At 39.8% G+C, this 21,340-nt stretch overlaps 1 protein-coding gene across 1 annotated transcript in view; it reads right to left on the bottom strand.

Moving 5' to 3' along the window:
• Nucleotides 1–252: 252 nt before the first annotated feature.
• NXPH2 (neurexophilin 2) overlaps nt 253–21,340 on the bottom strand; it is a 34,677-nt gene continuing 13,589 nt past the window's right edge. The window contains exon 2 of the mRNA XM_035130779.3: nt 253–4,044. Within this exon, the coding sequence (XP_034986670.1) occupies nt 3,301–4,044 (744 nt within the window). The 3' untranslated portion in view covers nt 253–3,300. The remainder of the gene's footprint in view (nt 4,045–21,340) is intronic.

Genomic DNA, 21,340 nt, shown 5'->3' with positions numbered 1-21,340 from the left:
TTCCCTTTACCTTTAAGTCCCATTTAACTTAATAGGATTTAATTTAGAGTAGTATTGCACTGTGCCAGTAAATGCTGGACGTGTCTAATTGAAATAAGCCTTATTGAGTTTAATGGGGCATTATTCCAGGTAGGTGGGTGTAAGTAGGAGCCCTGATGAATTTTGATAAAGCGTCATCATAAAACATGGCATTTCGCTGTTGCATTGAGAAAAATAAATTTCAAAAGGAAATCTGACCTAACAAATGACAGATTTAACAAACTCTCTTTATTTACATAGAAATATGTGTACACATGTGTTCTGTACTTGTACACATACATTTCTAAGTATATATACATGTATAGTTTCCACATACTCTACAATAAATAACTTTTAGCTTGTGTTTTAAACTGCCTAGACTTGGGTAAAAATACATGTTCAAAAAATAATGACTTACGACTAAATTACAAAAGCACCTGAAATTGAACTCATAAATCTTCGCAACAAAACCTAGCTTATATACAGCTAAATCTAGGACACACAACACAAATGTGAACTAGAATTTTAGTGGTTCATTATCTTGGTAGAAAGGAACAACTGAAAGGGAACTTAATGCAAGAAACCAGTTTTCAACCCTGGGGGGGGGGGGGAGAGTAGCAGGGATCTGCTCAGGTTTATGACCAGCCAAATAAAACCCACATTTCTAAGCTGCTACCTTCTAATAAGTTCTCTTTAATAAAAAGGATTTTGGGGTGGAGATTTTACTACAAGGGAGAAGAGAACGGACAATATGATTTAGATGTAGGAGCGGATGTATTGATGACTGGGCGATCCAGTGTATTTGCTGCTCGCCCATTACTTAATCTGAATTGGAGTTTCTCACTGAAAGTCACAGGGGGTTCTCCACTAGACCAGAACCCCAGTGTGATCATACCTTTCATCAGAAGATGGGGCTCTTTGACCATGGAGCCCCAGTTCATCCCAGGGCAGGGTTAAGGACTATCTATTGTGCCTTCTGACAAATCAATGAATTGCTCCTGGAATTTTCCTTCTGTTGTGCTTTTGCAGCTACTTGTCTTCCCACACAACCTTCCACTTTCCTGTAACTCTCTCTTCCTTCCTTGGCATTCTCCACTGCTTACAAAGCAGAGACAGCCCCTCCTGCTCATTCCATATCTCTGCTTATCCCCTCCTGCCTGCTTTCTGGACAAGTAGTAAGAATGCATTGCTGTCTCCCAAATTCATGAAAATTAGGCAATACACTAGCAAGGCTCACCTCTGCTAACAGCCCCCAGATCATATTCTGGTCAGAAGGTAGTCTGATACTGAGAGTTTCATGCCATTTTGGGGTGGGGCCATAGGAAAAGTTGGTGGAGCAGCAAATGTACATTTGACCTTTGTACAGTAGGCTACTTTCTACACACACCTTTTTATCCTTCATCCAGGTAAGCAGGACGCAATATCTGAGTTCAGGGATACATTCCAATAGGGCAAAACAGTGAATGAGGAGTGTGGCCTGGGGAGGGGGTGGCCCCTGAAGAGTCTTGAGGGCCAGATAGAGTGGCCGAAGGGGCCACATTTGCCCTGACCTGAGGTCCCCCACCCCTGCACTAGAAGGAGTGAGATTGCATTGTGCTAATGACAGACTGTATGGATTCGCCTGCTTAAGCACAGCAACCATTTTTAAAATATATTTTTTTTATTTATGTGGCTCCATCGATACAGTTCTGTATGTTCTGACCACTGACATGGGAGGCAAGCTCCCTCTGTTTCCTGCACTTGGCTGATCATTTGTCAAAAGCACTTTTAAACTGCTTCATCTATACAGATGTTGGGGTGGGGTGGGGGTCTCACATTTAGAATGAGCAAAAACGAAACAAGCAGTACAGTACAAAGAAATAAACCCATAAAATACGTCAACAGGTAACTGGAGCAGATAATAAGCAAGGGCAGACTGAACTAAAACAAATTAACTCACTACGCCAGGCATCCCCAAACTGCGGCCCTCCAGATGTTTTGGCCTACAACTCCCATGATCCCTAGCTAACAGGACCAGTGGTCGGGGAAGATGGGAATTGTAGTCCAAAACATCTGGAGGGCCGAAGTTTGGGGATGCCTGCACTACACCCTTAAAATGTCTGGGCTAAAAGATAAATTTTAATCTGGCACCAAAAAGATACTAGCCACACATCTGAAGGGGGAGGACACAGCCTAGAGTTGGGCAGTAAACCCAGTACACATTTTTTTTTTGCTCATTAGTGGGTCTCAGTCACTAACAACTATGAGAAAATGGAAGGTGTCATTCTAAAACATGGCTTTTAAGCATGGCTTCAGAGGTGAGCAACTGACCCACACTCACTTGCATTAACTGGGCTCAGTTCTGCTGTATTCAAGCTCAATGGCAAGTCAGTGACAGCTCTTGTGAATGATTCATTCATGAACACAGTTTATACAAATCTCATAGAAATTCTTTTAAATATTCAATTCCTACAGAACATTTGCCAAAGCTTTAGGCAAAATTCATAGGAACTCTAGGGTTGGGAGAGCCCCTCCCTATAATAGTTCCCCCATCCAAATCTTATGGAAATGCCTGACTTCCCTCTAAATTTCTATAGATGCTCATCTTAATGACATCTCTACTTGAACCTAAATATTTACCCAGACGTGTTTATTGGCAGTAGTATTATGACTTTCCTCTAACACCAATGAAGTGTGTTTCCCTCGTTCTAACTATTAATCTGCCGTTGCAGCAACTTCTAGAGAAGACAGATAATGTGCCATTGCTTGCATGGAGTCTGTTGTTTCTGCTTGTCCATATAGTGGCAGTGTCTGGTATTTCCTCTACAACTGATGGGAACAGACACAATAACAAATGATTATTCCTTTTTTGAAATGACATTTTGGTATCTGAATGCCTAAATATGTATAACAACAGCTTAGACTTAGGGCTAGTTCACATATTCATGAACATCACTTGCTTAGACATTATGTTGAACTTGCAGCTGAAATGGTGAGCTGATTTCACCGAAAGACTTCCAAATGCTATGAAAGTGCCATTTATGGTGTTTGATCTTTGAGGGTGTTCACTGACACATGCAAATTGCCACTTGATGTTGTAGCCACCAAGTGAAGAACATGCACAGGTGAACCAGCCCATTGAGAGAGGATTATTTTCTCTTGGGGGAGAGATTTTTGTTGCTATAACCTGATTAGGAAGCCCTGTCCAAAAGAAGCTTAAAGTGGAATTTTAGACAGTTTATCAATACACTGAATTATCAGTCATTGGGGTGTGTGTGTGTGTGTGTGTGTGTGTGGATTATATCACCCAGATGACAAATACGGTGTTTCACTGTGGTAGTTGTAATCAGGGCAGACTTTTTGCACCAGTTTGTAATCAACGCTGTAAAAAGCAATGTAAATACAGATGACTTTGAATGGTTTAGAACACAGCCAGGACACATGGCTTTGTGTCTGCTCTTGGTAGCAGATCTTCGAAGGGTCAAAATTACACAATGCAGTTTTCTTAGCCCTATCCGTTTTCTCGTATTCAATTCGACAGTTGAAAGACTTGGACTCCTTGGTCTCTAGCGTTGACTGCGGTGAGGATTCAAACTCCACCACCTTGGAAGGTGGCACCAAGCTCACAGAAACATTTCCAAGGCCTGTGGAATTGTGCCGGAAATAAACACTGAAGGTCCCATTGCCATGGTCAACAATTTTCCCTGTTATGAGAAGATTCAGCTTCACAGTTTTGATGTTAGAATGGAAGTCACCCCACCCAAACATTTTCTTGAATTTCCCAGTTTTTACAATTGGTCTGCGTTTAGTTCGCGCAAGAGATTCTTGAACCTCAGTGATGTTGGATAACCAATCCCAAAAGTTGTCTATGCTGTCTGAATATGGCATCTGTCCATGTTTCAGTGCTGGGGATGGCTTAACAAAGAGGCGTAAAGGGTTGATGATCCTCGAATTGACTACATTATCAACTAGTGTGTCTGCAGGATCTTTGTCTTCCCAGTTTAGTAAGTCTGTGGCATGGATGATCTGCTTGGCATCACAAAAGATCTGTTTCAAAAGAGAGAGAGAGAGAGAAGATAAATATTAAAAACTAACATGTGGTATTAAATTACATTAAAAGATTCTTGCCCTGACTTTACTGTGAAAACACTCAAGACAGCTTATATCTGTATTGTAATATTGAGTGATTCTTTTGTTAACTGGGGTCAGTTCTGCTAGGTTCTAGATACATGCTCTGCCCTTTTAGATGTGCCTGAATAAGTGGTGATCACAGCTGACTGCATCTGAAGAGAGAGTGGAGACTCCTTTGTTGGGCAAGATTCTGAACCTCATAAAATCTCCAATGCCGTAGCCCAATCTTTCTCCTGCCATCCTCAGTTACTATTAATGAGAGGCTTCCTAGATGTTTCTGCCCATCTCTCTGATCCTCAAAATAATCACTACCAGCAGGTCCCATCCTTTTCTCTCACAGAAATGGTTTCAGTAGGGCAATGGATTCTTTTGGTCATTCCCCTCCCTTTTTATCTGTAAGGAGCCACAGAGAAATGTGTGTTTTTTTCAAACAACAACAACACACTACATTCTAAGTACTTAAAAGAATGGTAAAATAAAATTAGTTAATAACTAGGTTGCAAGTACTTAATGAGCAGTAACCTTTTTGAATTATTCATACATGAATATAAAAAGATTAAAATCTTATTCTTAAATACCAGTTTTATGCGGAAAGTGCATTGCAGTTCTTTGCTAATCTTCCTCTTAATATAAATCTTTAATTCTTTCTCTCTCTTTTTTTAAAGAAGATTGTATTTGCTTAAAATAGAAACTGATACATACTGGACCTTGGGCAGAAAACTCATTCTGTGATAATGGTTTAGCGTTATATTTATTTCTGTATTTTAGAAAATCTACTTTTTATACAAATCAAGTGTGACCTATGAAGTCTATATCTTTCTACTTAACCCCCCACCAGCAAATGTACCCCAACAAAGCAATCCAAATAAAATACCTGGTAGAAGTTAATAAGCATGACACCATTTGCATGTAAAACAAAACATGTCTTTACTTAGACCTCCTCCTTTCCAGTAAAACAAAATAGTTGTTCATAAGTTATTGGGGTCAACAAAATCCCACAATGTAAAGTACAAACATCTTCTCAAATGATGTGTGAGATCTAAGCCTTTAAAAAAGCTTTAAAAATGTTTAGCAACATACGTAAAGCATAATTATAACAGTTGCACAAATACAACAGTGCAACAATCAGGAGTAACAACAACAACAAATATTGCATTTTCTTAATACTAAATTAATGGTGCAGGTTAACCCTAATGTTCTCCAAGATATGGGGCAGAAGCTTTCACAGAACATTCATTGCTTTCTCTGTTATGTGGATATCGGGGTTATATCCTAGTTCAAGGTTTTCATCTGCTTTATACTAAGGCAATCACCTGTTCATCTAGCTTGGTATTGTCTACAATGAAAGGCAATGGCTCTGCAGGGTTTCTGACACAGGTTTTCCCCAATCCTACATTAAGAATCCAGGAATTGAACATGCCCTGACCCTGAGCTCTGACTAATCATCTCCACAGACCCTGGTGCACCCCTGGAATCTTGCACCGCTCATGGAGATTGTGGTGGCGAGTAACAATATATTCTCTGGAAATGGCTATTGCTTAGTGGCAGGGCACATGCCTTCACATGTAGAAATAGGATCTCAGGCATTAATGTTAAGAAAGAGCTGTAAAGAAACCATTCAAATCACAACAAAAGGAAAATCTCTTATGCAGCCTCAAATTGGTTACTCCATGGTCTAGATTGCTTTCCTCCCCCCCCCCTTTTTTGCTCAACTAACTTGAATGCTAGAACAAAGTAAACGTTTACATAATTCATGACTTGACAAAGCTTACTAATTCTGCAAGTGCATGCACATTAGATTCATGCAATATCATACAAGTTTTCAGCATCTTACACTCAAGCCTGGCAAGAACGAAGTCTCCAACTGTCCTCAATTACACTAAAAAAATGCAATCCTAAACTGATAACATTATATTCCATTACAATCCTCCTATTGTAAGAAAATTATAACAGACTCTAATAATTCAACATAATAAGCAGAGCCTGGACCTTACTGATAATTAAATGTGCTTTTCCTAAAGGCAAAGGCTGTGATAGGTTTTGTAGCAGCATATGTGATTGCTGTAAGGCATTAGGAATTTAAGTAGCATGTACTTATTAACTACACTATACTGAAAATCCATACCATATTCATTTTCTGGAATGTATTTTGTACCTGTGCTTGTGGTACTAACCTACAGTTCTAATACCCCCCCTAATTCCCCCACCCCCTGTTGCTAAAGCTTCTTAAACCAAAACCATTCTTAAAACGAGGCGCACTTTCCCTAATGAGGCCTCCCGCCACCAGTGCCATTCCACCATTCGGAATCCGTTCTTAGACCGAGGTAAAATGATCAAACTGGGACACTATTTCCAGTTTTGCGGAGTTTGCAAACCGAATCGTTCTTAAACTGGACTGTTCTTAAACCGAGGTACCACTGTATTCAATCTTATGCAGCAGAACAGTTCATATGTTTTACAGAATAGTAACAGAGTTAAGTCCTGGTGAAACCATGCCCTGAGACTTCTGCTAGTAGGACTCATTAGCTGGATCCTGCCCTTGGTTTGCACATTGTTTCAGAAGGGGTGAATGAGATAGGTTTGCCATTAAATGCAAACTGAAACAATCCCCCCCCCCCCCGCAATCGCCATCTTCCACTGCAGAATGCTTCCTCTCACACTGTATTTGGATACCTGTTTGGGTTTTTTTGAGTATTGACATTGTAGTCCAATGTTAACTGTGGATTTCATCTTTACACTTGGATCTTTTTAAATAGCCACCACACAATATGTGACTGTACCTATCCCCCCCATCATAGAAGTAATAAATGAAGAGTGAATTTCTGTGTTTGCAGTTTTAAAGTATCATTTGCGTAGCCATCTATTAAGTCAGATCAGCAATGACACAGCTTTCAAAGAAAGCAATTGAAGGCTGAACAATGTCTGGTCCCCTGTCCGCCCCCAGTCCCCAGTAGTATATCATAGGGTTGAGTGGAAAACAGGCTTTCACAAACAGTTCTGGGGTGGGGTGGGAGATCAGGTCGAGCCGCTATCACATTAGGAATGTACAAATTCTGTTTCCCACCCAGCAACTGGTAAAGCATCTTCTGTTATTACAGTTTTATTATGCTAATGAAAAGTGGCCAGAATTCCCTTGTTCAATAACATATATAATTGGATTGCTTTAACAATTCTGTCCTGTCTCCTGTAGTTAACTAAAATGACAAGCTGCTTCAGCAGGAAATAATGATTTTATTTTTTTAAAACCCCTCTCATGATCAAATCTTGCAGCCCATTAAATTTTCTGCTCGTAAATGAATCTTATAAAGAACTATCCTCCCTGTAGAGGTACAAGCATACCAACGTCTCTGCTGACAAAACTGGAAAGCAGATCCAGCTGCACAAAACACAGCTATCAATGATTAGTGGTGCAACTTCCCCCAAAGCCATATCTCTTCTGAATCTTTAGGGAATTGTCAGAGAAGCATAATAGGAAAATGACAGAAAGTAGATGAGGAATGACAGAAGTGAACTATATATCAGAATACTAATTGAAGATATTAATATTTTCCCGTGTAATATATCATTTTCTGAAAAGCTGCTGGTGCTGATAAATACTAATAGAAGCCTGGAACAAAACTCAACAAAGGAAGAAGGGAGATAATTGCAAACTTTGCTTGGCTTGCCCAAAGCTTTAACTTTTTTCTTTTAAAAAACTTTTTAGAAAATACCACCAAAAACTTGTTCAATTGACAGAGGGGGAAAACTTGCCACATTCAGCAAGGAAACTCTTTGCCTTGCGAAGGGCGATATCCAACTAAATCATACTTAAGAGTAGAACCTTTGAAACTAATTGGTCTTGCCTGAGCATGGTTTATATTCAACTGCATCCATTTTGACTCAGTTGTAGTTTTGACCTTGTTATCTAGCACTGCTTAAATAACCTTATTTTGTTGTTATTATACGGTATTTATTCATTTATATCCCACCTTCTCCCCAGACTGAGACTCAAGGTGGCTAACAGATGAAATGGAAAAAGCTGAAAGCTAGGAAAAATATTAAGTTCACACCTCCACATTCTGAAGAAGTGTGCATGCACACGAAAGCTCATACCTAAATAAAAACTTAGTTGGTCTTTAAGGTGCTACTGAAGGAATTTTTTTATTTTACTTCGACCCAGACCAACACGGCTACCTACCTGTAAACATTCTAAATAGTTAGTGATGAACTAGCAACTCATGCTACACTGTAATAAGTTGGGTAAGAAAATAGCAGCAACTGCTGCCATCTTGTTTTTGGAACAGACAGTTTATCATTATCAGAAATCAGTATGTATAGGCTAAAGCTCCCCTGTTGGCTAGCAAGGCTGATCTTAACAATTGTTGATATATACTACTGTTGTACTGTGTATTTGGGTTTATGGACCGCAATAAAGCTGTGTGTGTGTGTGTGTTTATCATGTGCTGGAGGTGCCACTGCATTTCCTTACTTAGGAAAGAAATTCAAGTACAGTACAGTAGTCTGGAACTGTCTAGGCTCCTGAAGGGATGCTGGACCTTTGATTAGTTGCTTTACATATCTTCCCACCAGCAATCGTCCAACAGCTTGCTGTCTCCACATTCTAGATTCTGCTACTTAATACTGCAGCCACCTGGCTAAATAGTGTCATAACGCCACCTGTGTATGCATGACCAGCAAAAGCACATTGAAAGTTTTAGTTTGGGAATCTATTTTCAGTTTGTTTGTTTGTTTGTTTGTTTTTAAAAAAACTTAAACCAAGGGGTAGCTAACATGTGGTCTGAACTTCCATCAGCCCTAGCCAGCATGGCAAACGATCCGCAATAATATGAGCTGTAGAACCACTTTGAGGTTGGTTGGTTTGCAATCAAGGGGCATATAAATTTTATGAAATAAATAAATAAATAGTCCAGCAATGACCAAAGATTAGTCACCTTTAAGCGTAATACAAGCAATATACTCAAACATAGTAGATTTATGTGCAGGGAAACTGGGGGAGAGCTTTGTCCTGAACTCCTAGGATGGCAGATGCGATAAAAATGCAATGCAATTCAGGAAAGGGTCTCCCCAACTGCTGCTTCCTATCTTTACAGTACCGGGGCATCTGCTTCATTCTTCTACAGCAGGGTTGGAGAACCTGTGCCCTCCAGCTGTTACGGCTTCCATCAGCCCTAATCAACATAGCCAATTGTCAGGGATTATGGGAACTGTAGTTCTGCAATATCTGGAGGGCCAGAGGCGCCTCAGCTCTACTCTATAGACAAAAATGATGATCGAGGACGATTATACCTGTGTTCCCCAAAAATGGGAACATAATTTTTTATGTGCATCAACCCTTAGTTAACTGCATGTTAAACATTTTCAATTTACCATTTAAATACTGGCTCCCCAAGAAGCATAAATGATTCCCATTTCCCCAAGAAATTACAATGCACATGCAGATGCTCCAACACCTCTCTGGACAGCACCCAAATTAGTTTTTTGTGGGTTGCTGATTGAAACAAGCACAGTTAGCACTCATTTTCAACCAGCACCTGCTGACCACCCATCTGCTGAACTTTAGAGTTTAATGATTCTCCCCTCCTGCATACTTTTTTTTTAATGCCTGGGAGATTTCATTTTACCTTTGCTAAAATCAGTTCATTAAAATACTAATTTCAAACTGTAATTATCTGTTGGTTAGCTCTGCTGGTTGAACAAGCTATAGTGCTGATATACTCCCAACTGCAGAAAAGTTCACAGATGTTCCAGTCCCCAGGAGGCTCCACTGTGCTCAGAGACAGTCTTGAAAGAGATTTAGGAAATGTGCTTTTAAGAGTGAAGCATTTGCACCCCAAGTGAATACATCAGGAAGAGTCGGGGGGGGGGGTAGGCAGTGGGAGAGACACAGTAACAAAAGTCAGTGCGATCTTAATAAACTGACCTCTTATGAAAATGCCACCTGGTTTTCCTTTATGCACAACAAACCCTTAATTTTTTTAAAAAAAAGCAGAAAGTCTGAACAAACTGTCCTTGCAACTATCTCCTTCAAGACTTTGAGAGGTTCATAAATCCTGACCATCTGGCTAAACAACAGGTAACACTACTGATCAAAAAGGACCCTGTTGATAACTTACAACACTTTGGTCAATGTGTTGCTACAGAGAGTTAAAATAGAACATTTATGTTCACTTAACTTTTTGTAACATTTTGCTGTTAATCCAGCTGGTCCTGGAGACTTGCCACTTTTTGTCCATTTTATTGCCTCAAATACTTCTTGGGCTGTTACTTGGGCATTTAAAATCCCTAATTGTTCCTCTTTTCTTTTTTCCTTTTTCCTTTCAATTTCCTTTTTATTGAATTTTGTTGTATAAACAATCCCCTCATCACTGCCTTGCTTGCATCCCAGACCATTTGTAATTTTGTCTGGCCCTGGAGGTTTATTTCAAAAAAATTCCCCAAGGCCTTCTTTGCTTTTTCCATAAAAATTTGGTCTTCTAGTAAATCTTCACTCAGTCTCCATCTGAATGTAGTTTGGCTTTCCTTTTGAATTTCCATTATCATGGAATTGTGATCTGACAATGTTCTGGGATTAATTTCATTTTTTTTTTTTACTTTGGGTTCCAACTCTTTGGAAATCCATAAAGCATCTATTCTTGAACTGCTGTCATGAACATGTGAATAAAAAGTGAACTGTTTATCAAATAAATGTTTTACTCTCCAAATGTCTATCAAATTTAAAGTTTGAGCCAGTTCAAAAAAAGTCTTTGGTACCTTTATTCTGCCTTCTTTTGTGTATTTTTTCTTAGCTGATCTATCTTTTTCTAGTGATGGTACTCCATTTAAGTCCCCCATTAAAATGATTTTTTGATCTGCATATTCAAGTAATTCTGTTTCCATTTTTTGGGGGGGAAAACCCTGTTTTTTTCTCATTTGGGGCATATATTCCAACTAAGATTATCTTCTCTCCTTGAATTTTTATTTTTACTATTAAAATTCTACCCTTCTCATTTTTTTGAATCAATTTGGGTTCTAGTGCAGGATTAATGTAAAAAGACCACTCCTCTCTTTTTAGCATTGTCTGCTGAGATGAAGTCCATTCCTAATCTTTTGTTAATTGAAACTCTTTTGTGTGTTTTTTGCAATATGTGTTTCCTGGAGGCAAATTATATCCAATTCCTGTTTGGAGATTACATATTCAATTCTGTTGCATTTGGCTTTGTCGTTCAAACTGTTAACATTCCAGGTTAATATTTTAAGATTGGCCATTTTCAGGGCCACTTACAATACCTGCCCCCCCCACTGCTCCTTCCATTGACAGCCGCTCCAAAGCAGCTCTTTGTTCAGCTAGTGGGTCTGTTTTTTCTAGGTCTCTCCTGTGTTTTTCAAAAAATTCTCTGGCCTGGCTTTCTGTTGTCAGCCTGTATCTCTTTCTCATATACGTAAATGAGATCCTCTCTGGGTACTCTCATTTGTATTTTATATCTGCTCTTCTCAGAGCTGTTGTCAAAAACCTGTATCTTTGTCTTCTGATTCTAAGCTTAAACAGAATTTCCCTAAAAATGTACACTTTCTGTCCAGCAACCACAAGATTGTCCTCAAAGTTTTGTTTTTTTTAAGGATTGCACCCCTTGCTTTTTTTTGTAACAAATGTTAATGGCTGCTTTCTCTGTCTTGTTTCTCTCATGCATGTTCTGAAACAACTCTCAATCATTTCCACCACCTATTCATCGCTCTCCCCCATCCATTCTGAAATTGTTTTTGCCACATATGTTTCCAAATTCTGTTCTTCCTCTGCAATTGGTAACCCCCTTATTCTCAGCATTTCCTCCCCCTCTCCCGTAGCTGCAAAAGAAGGATCTGGTCCTCAAGATAATTTTGTCTTTCTTGGAGGCCTCCCACAGTTCCCATGACAGCTTTCTGTTCCTCTTTCAATTGACCCAGTTCCTCAGTGTTTTCTTTTCTAACTTGTCAAACTTAGATTCTAAATTATTAACCTTCTCACCTAGCTTCCTGAACTATTCCACCAATAAGCTAGTAAGTAGACCTTTCTAAAACTGAGTGCTGATGAATGAGATTTTAAAGACAGGTGAAATTCCAGGAACAAGGAAGGAAGCTTATATAACAGTGATTCCAAAGCAAAGTTCAGATTTAATGCAAATAAAAAATTACAGGCCTATCTCATTATTAAATAATGATTATAAATTATTTAAAAACATTTTAGCTAAATAGATTGAATTTTTTTTTGAGTGAATATATACAGGTAGGGTTCCTTCCAGGTAGACAAATGAAAGAGAATATAATAAATATTCTGAATGTGATAGAATACCTGGGATTTTTTTTTTTTAAATAAAAGCAGCAATGATGTTTATAGATGCGGAAAAAGCTTTCGACAATGTTTCCTGGGATTTCATGAAAAAACTACTTGAAGAAATTAACTGCAGGCAGAAATTCCTAAAAGGAATACAAGCAATATATTCAGAACAAAATGCAAAATTAACTGTAAATCAGGTAATAACGAATGAATGTACGATACAAAAAGGAACTAGACAAGGATGTCCACTATCACCACTACTGTTCATTTTGGTCCTGGAAGTACTTGCAAAAATATAAGAGCAGATAAAGAGATTATAGGGATAAAAACTGGAAAAAATGAATTTAAATTGAAAGCCTTTGCTGATGATTTAGTAATTATGGTAGAAGACCCAAAAAATCTCTCTCCCTAAGGTAATAGAAAAAATTCAAAAATTTGTGAAAGTGACAGGATTTAAATAGAAACAAAACTAAATTATTAGTTAAAAATTTAAAAGAAGATGAGAAGAAAGATTTGATGCAAAGTATTGAGATAGAAATCCATAAAAAGTAAAATATCTAGGAATTTGGTTAACAATAAGAAATATAAATGTGTTTAAAGATAATTATGAAAAAGTGTGGAGTGAGATGAAAAGGAATTTAGAAATATGGAGCAGAATGAACCTCTCCCTATTAGGAAGAATAGCAGTAGTTAAAATGAATGTGTTGCCAAAGATGCTCTTCCTTTTTCAGACAGTCCCAGTAATGGTTAAAGATGATTGCCTCAAAAAATGGCAAAAGGATATTTCTATGTTTGTCGGGGGGGGGGCAAAAGGCCAAGGATTAAACATAAGATATTTACAGACACAAGAGACAGAGGAGGTTTCGCCCTCCCAGACCTTAAATTGTATTATGTGGCTGCATGTCTGGTCTGGATTAGGGACTGGATAAAACTGGAAAAGGAAGAAGCATTATATTTAGATATGGATTGCATGCAAACTTATGGTATGGGAGAGGGAAGGTACATAAAGGATTTTACAATCATATCATTAGGAGATCATTAATGAGAGTGTGGGAAAGGTATAGAGACCTAAAAGAACGAAAAACACCTTGGTGGTTATCACCAATTGAAGCTTCGTTACTCAAACCGCTTGACAAAAAAGAAAAGTGGCCTACATATAGAGATTTGCTGACAGATCAAGAATGAAAATGGAATATAAAGATTATGAGGAAATCAAAGACCATTTTCAGAGTTGGTTACATTTCAGACAATTACATGAGATGTACAAGGAAGATAATAAAAAAGGGTTTAGTTATACAATTTCTAGATTTCAAAAGGAGGTTATAGAAGAAGATGTGAAGTTATTGAAGAAAGTATATAGCATTCTGCTAGAATAGGAAATGAAAGATGAGGAGGTAAAATTGGCCATGATCAAATGGGCACAAGATATAGGACATAATATGCAATTTGAGGACTGGGGGAAATTGTGGAAAGTAGACCTGAAGTTTACACATTGCTCTTTTTTGAAGGAAAATTACATGAAAATGATATATACCGTGTTTCTCCTAAAATAAGACATGCCTATAAAATAAGCCATGGCACGATTTCCATGCGTTGAAAAAATATAAGACATACCCCGAAAATAAGCCGTAGTGCTACTTGGTGAAGAGGACAAAAGTGGCATTTGCGGTGGAGAGGAGAGGAAGGCACGAAGAAGAAAAGAGGAGCGATTAAAGACGCCTCGTGAATGACCTCCGTGTGCGTCTCTTTTTCTCCCCCTGTGCGCGTCTCTTTCTCTCCCCCTGTGCACGTCTTTCTTTCTCCCCCTGTGCGCGTCTCTTTCTCTCCCCCTGTGCGCGTCTCTTTCTCTCCCCCTGTGCGCGTCTCTTTCTCTCCCCCTGTGCGCGTCTTTCTTTTTCCCCCTGTGCGCGTCTTTCTTTCTCCCCCTGTGCGCGTCTCTTTCTCTCCCCTGTGCGCGTCTCTTTCTCTCCCCCTGTGCGCGTCTTTCTTTCTCCCCCTGTGCGCGTCTTTCTTTCTCCCCCTGTGCGCGTCTCTTTCTCTCCCCTGTGCGCGTCTCTTTCTCTCCCCCTGTGCGCGTCTTTCTTTCTCCCCCTGTGCGCGTCTTTCTTTCTCCCCCTGTGCGCGTCTTTCTTTCTCCCCCTGTGCGCGTCTCTTTCTCTCCCCTGTGCGCGTCTCTTTCTCTCCCCCTGTGCGCGTCTTTCTTTCTCCCCCTGTGCGCGTCTTTCTTTCTCCCCCTGTGCACGTCTCTTTCTCTCCCCCTGTGCGCGTCTTTCTTTCTCCCCCTGTGCGCGTCTTTCTTTCTCCCCCTGTGCGCATCTTTCTTTCTCCCCCTGTGCGCGTCTCTTTCTCTCCCCTGTGCGCGTCTCTTTCTCTCCCCCTGTGCGCGTCTTTCTTTCTCCCCCTGTGCGCGTCTTTCTTTCTCCCCCTGTGCGCGTCTCTTTCTCTCCCCTGTGCGCGTCTCTTTCTCTCCCCCTGTGCGCGTCTTTCTTTCTCCCCCTGTGCACGTCTTTCTTTCTCCCCCTGTGCACGTCTCTTTCTCTCCCCCTGTGCGCGTCTTGCTTTCTCCCCCTGTGCGTCTCTCTCTCTCTCTCTCTCTCTCTCTCTCTCTCTCTCTCTCTCTCTCTCTCACACACACACACACACACACACACAGAGAGAGAGAGCCCACCTCTCGCTTCCCCCCACCTTTTCCCCCTTCCATTCTACCGGTATGTGCCCAGCCATGAGTTGCCTGTTGATTTCCTCTTGATGGCCGAGACAGAGAGCGAGGCAGGCAAACTGCAGCTACGGTAGGAAAGTAGCAAGCTCTTGCAGACACGCGGGTGGTTTTTTTAAAACTGACATCCCCTCCCTTCTCGTTTTGCCGAGAGACCCAGACAACTTGCATTCCTAGGCTTCAAAGGTTATGCATATGAAAGAGGAGATTAAGGAGATAGATAAAGACAACTTCCTATTATCACCTTGCCTTTGTCCTGAAAGGTAGAAACCTTATGGTAGCCATGAGATCTGGGCATCAAAGGAAAGTACTTAACAGCTATTTGATAAAGCCAATTGTGATCTCAGGCAGCATCTGGCTAATCAGTCCTGAGAGAGAGAAACGTGATTTCTGTTGTACAGCATCTGTAAAATTCATATAAAAAATCATTTCCCTGTTATGATCCAGCCCCCAAATAAGACATACCTTGAAAATAAGCCATAGTGTGTTTTTTTGAGGAAAAAATAAATATAAGACGTGTCTTATTTTAGGAGAAACACGGTAGATGGTATATTACACCAGTAAAAATGGCAAAAATGTATAAAACTGGATCAAATATATGTTGGAAATGTAAAGAAAAAGAAGGTACCTTGTATCATATGTGGTGGGATGTAAAGAAGTTAAAAAAATTGGGAGATGATGTACAATGAACTGAAAAAAAATGTTCAAAGTGAAATTTATAAAATAACCGGAAACATTTTTGTTAGGGATTTTAGGACAAGACCTGCCAAAGAAAACAAAGAATCTATTCATATATGCTACAACAGCAGCAAGAGTCTTGTTAGCACGAGGATGGAAGAATGAGGAAGTCCTAACGAAAGAACAGTGGCAAGAAAAACTTATGAACTACAGTATGCGGAATTGGCAAAGTTAACATATAAACTACTTGAGAAGGACAACTGTGACTTCAATGAAGAATGGGAACTATTTACAAATTACTTAAAAAGACAACAAAGAGACTTGAACTCCTTGGCAGGTTTTGAATAAACATTCACAGATTTATTAGTAGAACATAGATTAGACAAGGCAATGATATGTACAACTTTATAACATGCAGAGAATGATATGTATAAACAAACCAGGGAGGGGAGCTGAGGTAAGTCCTGGGAGGGTGAGAGAGGGAGGGATGGGAGGGAATAAAAGGGGGGAATCATATTTGGAAACATTGGTTGATAATTTGTATTCGACTCAATAAAAACATTTTAAAAATAATAATAGAACATTTATGAGTTTCAAATAAGGTATCAGCACTTCTCTATCCTCCCAGCTCCACCAGTTCCATCTGCTTAAAGAAACTCAAACCTAAGACATTATAGTGTTAGAAACAATCCAAAGGTTACAATAGGATATATATTTTATTAGGATAGAATATTACTAATTGGTGAGCAGGATTGTAGTTTTCCAGAAGGCTTCTTCAAGTTGGACATTAAACGAAATGGGGGAAGGGAGGGAAAGCCAGGCAAGATACTCTAACCCCAAAGTCTGAAGTTTGCAAGAGTACTAATAGAGCCAAGGAGATATTATTTAGAGTTAGTTGGATTTGACTACGAGCAAAACAGGTTTCACGGTCCATTTCCTTCCAGTATTCACATCTGGAAGCACAGCACAGCTAGCTGTGATTTTGTTCCTCTCTGCTTTCTCCGAAGTTTGCAAACCAAACTGACCCACAGCAAGTCAATAGGGAAAAGCAAACTTGTAGTGACACAATATATGAACACTTGATTCAAGCAAGGCAATGTATTGTTTTGATGAATCTACAAAGCCTGTAATAAGAATTTAAGATTGATTATGCATTGTTGCTGTTCATTTTGGATAAGTCATTTTAATACTAATTTGAAATATATTACATGATACATGGATGGGTGCATGATAAGAAACACAAATGTAGCTCACATTTTATATAAGGTTGTGTGATGCTAATTGTAGTACAGTATGCAGATTCTCCTCTTGGCTGTCTACAAAGTTCTGTAGATATACTACAAAGTTCTGCAGATATACTTCATTTGGGAGACATGTTCCTTTGCAGGAAAAGGTAATAACTCAATACTGAGATGGGTGCTTTGCATTTGTATGTCTAAGTTTAGGACAGTTTTTTTTTAAAATCCCAAAACTTCTCCACTCTGTGCATAACTAAATCAAAGAATTCACTTCCCCTAAGGCAGCAAGGGGCGACCAGTCCTCCTGATTCACCTCCACCATTGAAGGTAGTTGCTGGGAATTGCAAACAGAAGTACTGTATGTTGTGCTCAGGTTCTGCTTTGCAGGCTTTTCATGGGAATCTGGCTGGCAACATGCAAGAACAGAGTGCAGGATCAGATGGGCCCTTGTCCTGATCCAGCAGGTGTCTGGTCTTGTGTTTTTAAGGTAAGGTCCAGAAGAAACTCCAACCCCTAACTTTTTTTCAAGGGGCGTGCTGCCACACCCAATACTGGCTGATAAGAAAAGACAGTAACAGAGTACATTTTTTTCTTAGATCCAAACAATATGTGACAGTACCTTTTTTTTTTGCCTTTGCCTTGCTGTGTGTCAGTGTTTGTTTGCTTGTTTGTTTAAAAAAACATTCCCTGTCTGGCTTGGTTCCAGGCTGGGGGGAAATTGGTTGGAGCTATAGAGCAAAGGCAGAGAAGAGGGGAAGATTTCACTCATGTGAGGCACGGGATCCAGGCCTAGGGCCAGTTGGGTCCAAAGGGAGAGAGGTAGATGTCACGGTCTAAGATGGGCAAGCACATAATGAGGATCAAAGTGTGGCACGACCAGAGGAGTCGGTGAACCTTAAGCTGTTGCCTAGCCAAAGGAGGCTAGGGAATCCTGATTGGCCTGTGGGAGTCAGCTGACAGTATAGTACTGAGGTCCAGGGGGAGCCCTTTACCCATAGAGCCAACAGGGTTTGCCAGAGTTCTTCTGGAATAGGCATTTAAAATATCAATGACTCTAGTTTGAGACCACTTCTTCACTGGAGATTTACATCTCCCTTCTCCTGTGCACTCCATCTCATATAAAATAATAATAATTTCAATCTCTGCTTCATATGTGTACAGAACAAGTGTGTGAATAAATAAATAAATAAATGGGGTTGTCTGATATCTGCTCTGCTCCTTCTTCACTGAATACTTCTCAATAATTTGAGACAACTCCAGTATAATAATGTCCTGTCTAAGTCATGATTTTACTTTCTTGGGTTAGATGTTCACTGCAGATGGTGACAACAGTCACGAAATTAAAAGACACCTGCTTCTTGGGAGAAAAGCATTGACAAACATAGACAGCATCTTAAAAAGCAGAGGCATCACCTTGCCGACAAAGGTGCGTATAGTTAAAGCTATGGTTTTCCCAGTAGTGATGTATGGAAGTGAGAGCTGGACCATAAAGAAGGCTGCTCGCCGAAGAAATGATGCTTTTGAATTATGGTGCTGGAGGAGACTATTGAGAGTCCCATGGACTGCAAGAAGATCAAACCTATCCATTCTGAAGGAAATCAGCCCTGAGTGCTCACTGGAAGGACAGATCCTGAAGCTGAGGCTCCAATACTTTGGCCACCTCATGAGAAGAGAAGACTCCCTGGAAAAGACCCTGATGTTGGGAAAGATGGAAGGCACAAGGAGAAGGGGATGACAGAGGACGAGATGGCTGGACAGTGTTCTTGAAGCCACCAACATGAGTTTGACCAAACTGCGGGAGGCAGTGGAAGACAGGAGTGCCTGGCGTGCTCTGGTCCATGGGGTCATGAAGAGTCGGACACGACTAAACAACAACAAGAAGATATGATCTTACTACCACAAATTTGTCACAAACTACTTCCCATAACAGGCACAAAGTTCTTACAGCAAATGTTCTTTTTTATTTCCTACTTTTTTTCTGCCTCTCATCTTTTAAACTAGGGAATAAGAGTTTAGAACTATTTAATTAAAGCTAAAGGTATACCTTATAGCTCTGGTAGGCAGAAAGCTGAGTGAATTCCAGAACCTCTATTATTGTAACACATAAGAGATAATTAACAAAGGAAAATATTACAGTTATCTGCACCCTTTGAGAGTGTACCTAATGAACCTCTAACAGCTGCTCCTGAAAAATCAGCAACACTATCACTATCAATTTCTAGACAAAGCGCAGCTGACAGATGCTTGAAGTGATAAATCAGTCTACACAAGGATTAAAATAACAAGCCCCAGAAGACCTCTAAAAGACAAAGGTGTTGTACCAGACTACTTCTAGGTTCCCTGGATGCTGTTAGAATGCAGATCAAATTGGCTTGCAAAGCACAAACGGTAGTGGGAAAGAAATCCAGCAATCAGTGTACTTGCATCAAACTTGGCAGTTCAAAAAAACAAAACAAAACCCAATACAACTATCAATATATATATGAAACAGAGAGAGCCATGCTGTACTGAATTTCATTTCTGGTGCTATGGATACATGAAGTAAGAGCACTTCATTTCCCACACACATTTTAATTAAGCCTGTTTTAAGTTGGGCAGTTGTTTTAAAATGCAATGAATATCATTACTGAAACAGGGTATATGTTATTTCATTTTCTTTGTAAAAATAAAAATTTGGGGGGGGGCAATCTCATAACACATTGCTAAAAATGACTGATGTGCCGAGAACTCATTCCCTCCAACGCTTTATGTGCCAAGTGAGATGGGCGAGAGAGTCAAAAAGTAGCAGAAGTGGCACCTGGGAAAACTTTCGGTCTGGCATGTCAATGACAATATCAGATACGACAGGCGGGCTGACAATGCTGACACCATGCAGAGCACGGTGTCCATGACATCCCGGTGGATACTGAAATACAGTCCTGACTGGGTGCATCGTAGGCTTGCTTTAGCTGCTGCACTTTTTGCTTCTGTATTTATATTGCCCAATGTATTTCTTTTAGCAATAAATTTCTATAAAAGGCAAAATTATGTTGGAAGCTCCAACCACAGAACTATGGCCTCATGTAAATTAGTTAAGATATCTCTCCCCTCCAAACTTTCCAACATTTCTTTTATTTATTTATACTTATTTATTTATTTATTTATTTATTTATTTATTATATACTTGCCACTTCAAATAAAATACCGAGGTGGTGCACAATGTAAAATGCATTAAAACAATATGCTGTAATCTCCACTTCTCAGAAATTGGCATCACTCAGGGTCAACTAGAAGGGACATTAATGCTGAAATAGAGACTTAATGTTGTCTCTGCTGCCATGTATGATCTAGTGTGTTTATAGGCATCTATGTGTATGTTTCTTAATATGTCTCTTAATATCAGAGTTAGCCCATTGAAATTGATTGACATGACTAATTTCAGTGGGTCTACTCTGAGTAGGACTTAGCTGAAAGCAAACCACAGCCTTTATTAAGATATGAAGTGAGAATGTAATGCCATCCAGAATATTTTAGCACAGTAAATTACCAAAGTGGATTTCAATTTCAGTGGACTTCTTAAAAGAAATGTGTGCATGTTGCTAAGATGGACTGGAATACTGTCAAGAGAAGAAGAAGAGTCTCTGGCATACATACAAGGGTAGTGTATATAGTCGTCGTCATCGTCGTCACCCTCCTCCTCCTCCTTTATTATTTATACCCCACCCTAGGCGGCTTTGAATAAAATATTAAAAATGCATTAAAACACCAGTCATTAAAAACTTCCCTAAACAGGGTTGCTTTCAGATGTCTTCAAAAAGTCAGATAGTTGTTTATTTCCTTCACATCTGCTGAGAGGGTGTTCCACCGGGTGGGCACCACTACCGAGAAGGCCCTCTGCCTGGTTCCCTGTAACTTTGCTTCTTGCATTGAGGGAACCACCAGGAGGCCCTCGGCGCTGGACTTCAGTGTCCAGGTTGAACAATAGGGGTGGAGACACTCCTTCACTAACTTTTGATGAACTGGAAATTATTCTTAGAATATGATTCTGTCCAAAGATACTCTGGTTCTAGTGGGGAATTTCCTCCCAATGCAAATGGCTGTATGAGACAATGGATTTCCCCCAAGACTGCAGCAAGGAAGGAAAGAGTTAAATTCCCTTTCTACCTGCTATTCATTATTTTAAAAACCTCAAACCATGCATATTATGGGGTTGGATTCAGCTAATCTGGTGGACAATCGGGACTCTTTCCTCTGTGCTTCCCCCAAATCCACTCCAGAGGGTCAGGAGAACCCCCAGAACAGCATACAGGG

Source organism: Zootoca vivipara, chromosome 1, assembly GCF_965207765.1.
Source record: "Zootoca vivipara chromosome 1, rZooViv2.hap1.1, whole genome shotgun sequence".
NCBI lineage: Eukaryota > Metazoa > Chordata > Lepidosauria > Squamata > Lacertidae > Zootoca > Zootoca vivipara.
The sequence above is the reverse complement of the archived record's forward strand: the minus strand, read 5'-3'. Positions and strand labels throughout refer to the sequence as shown.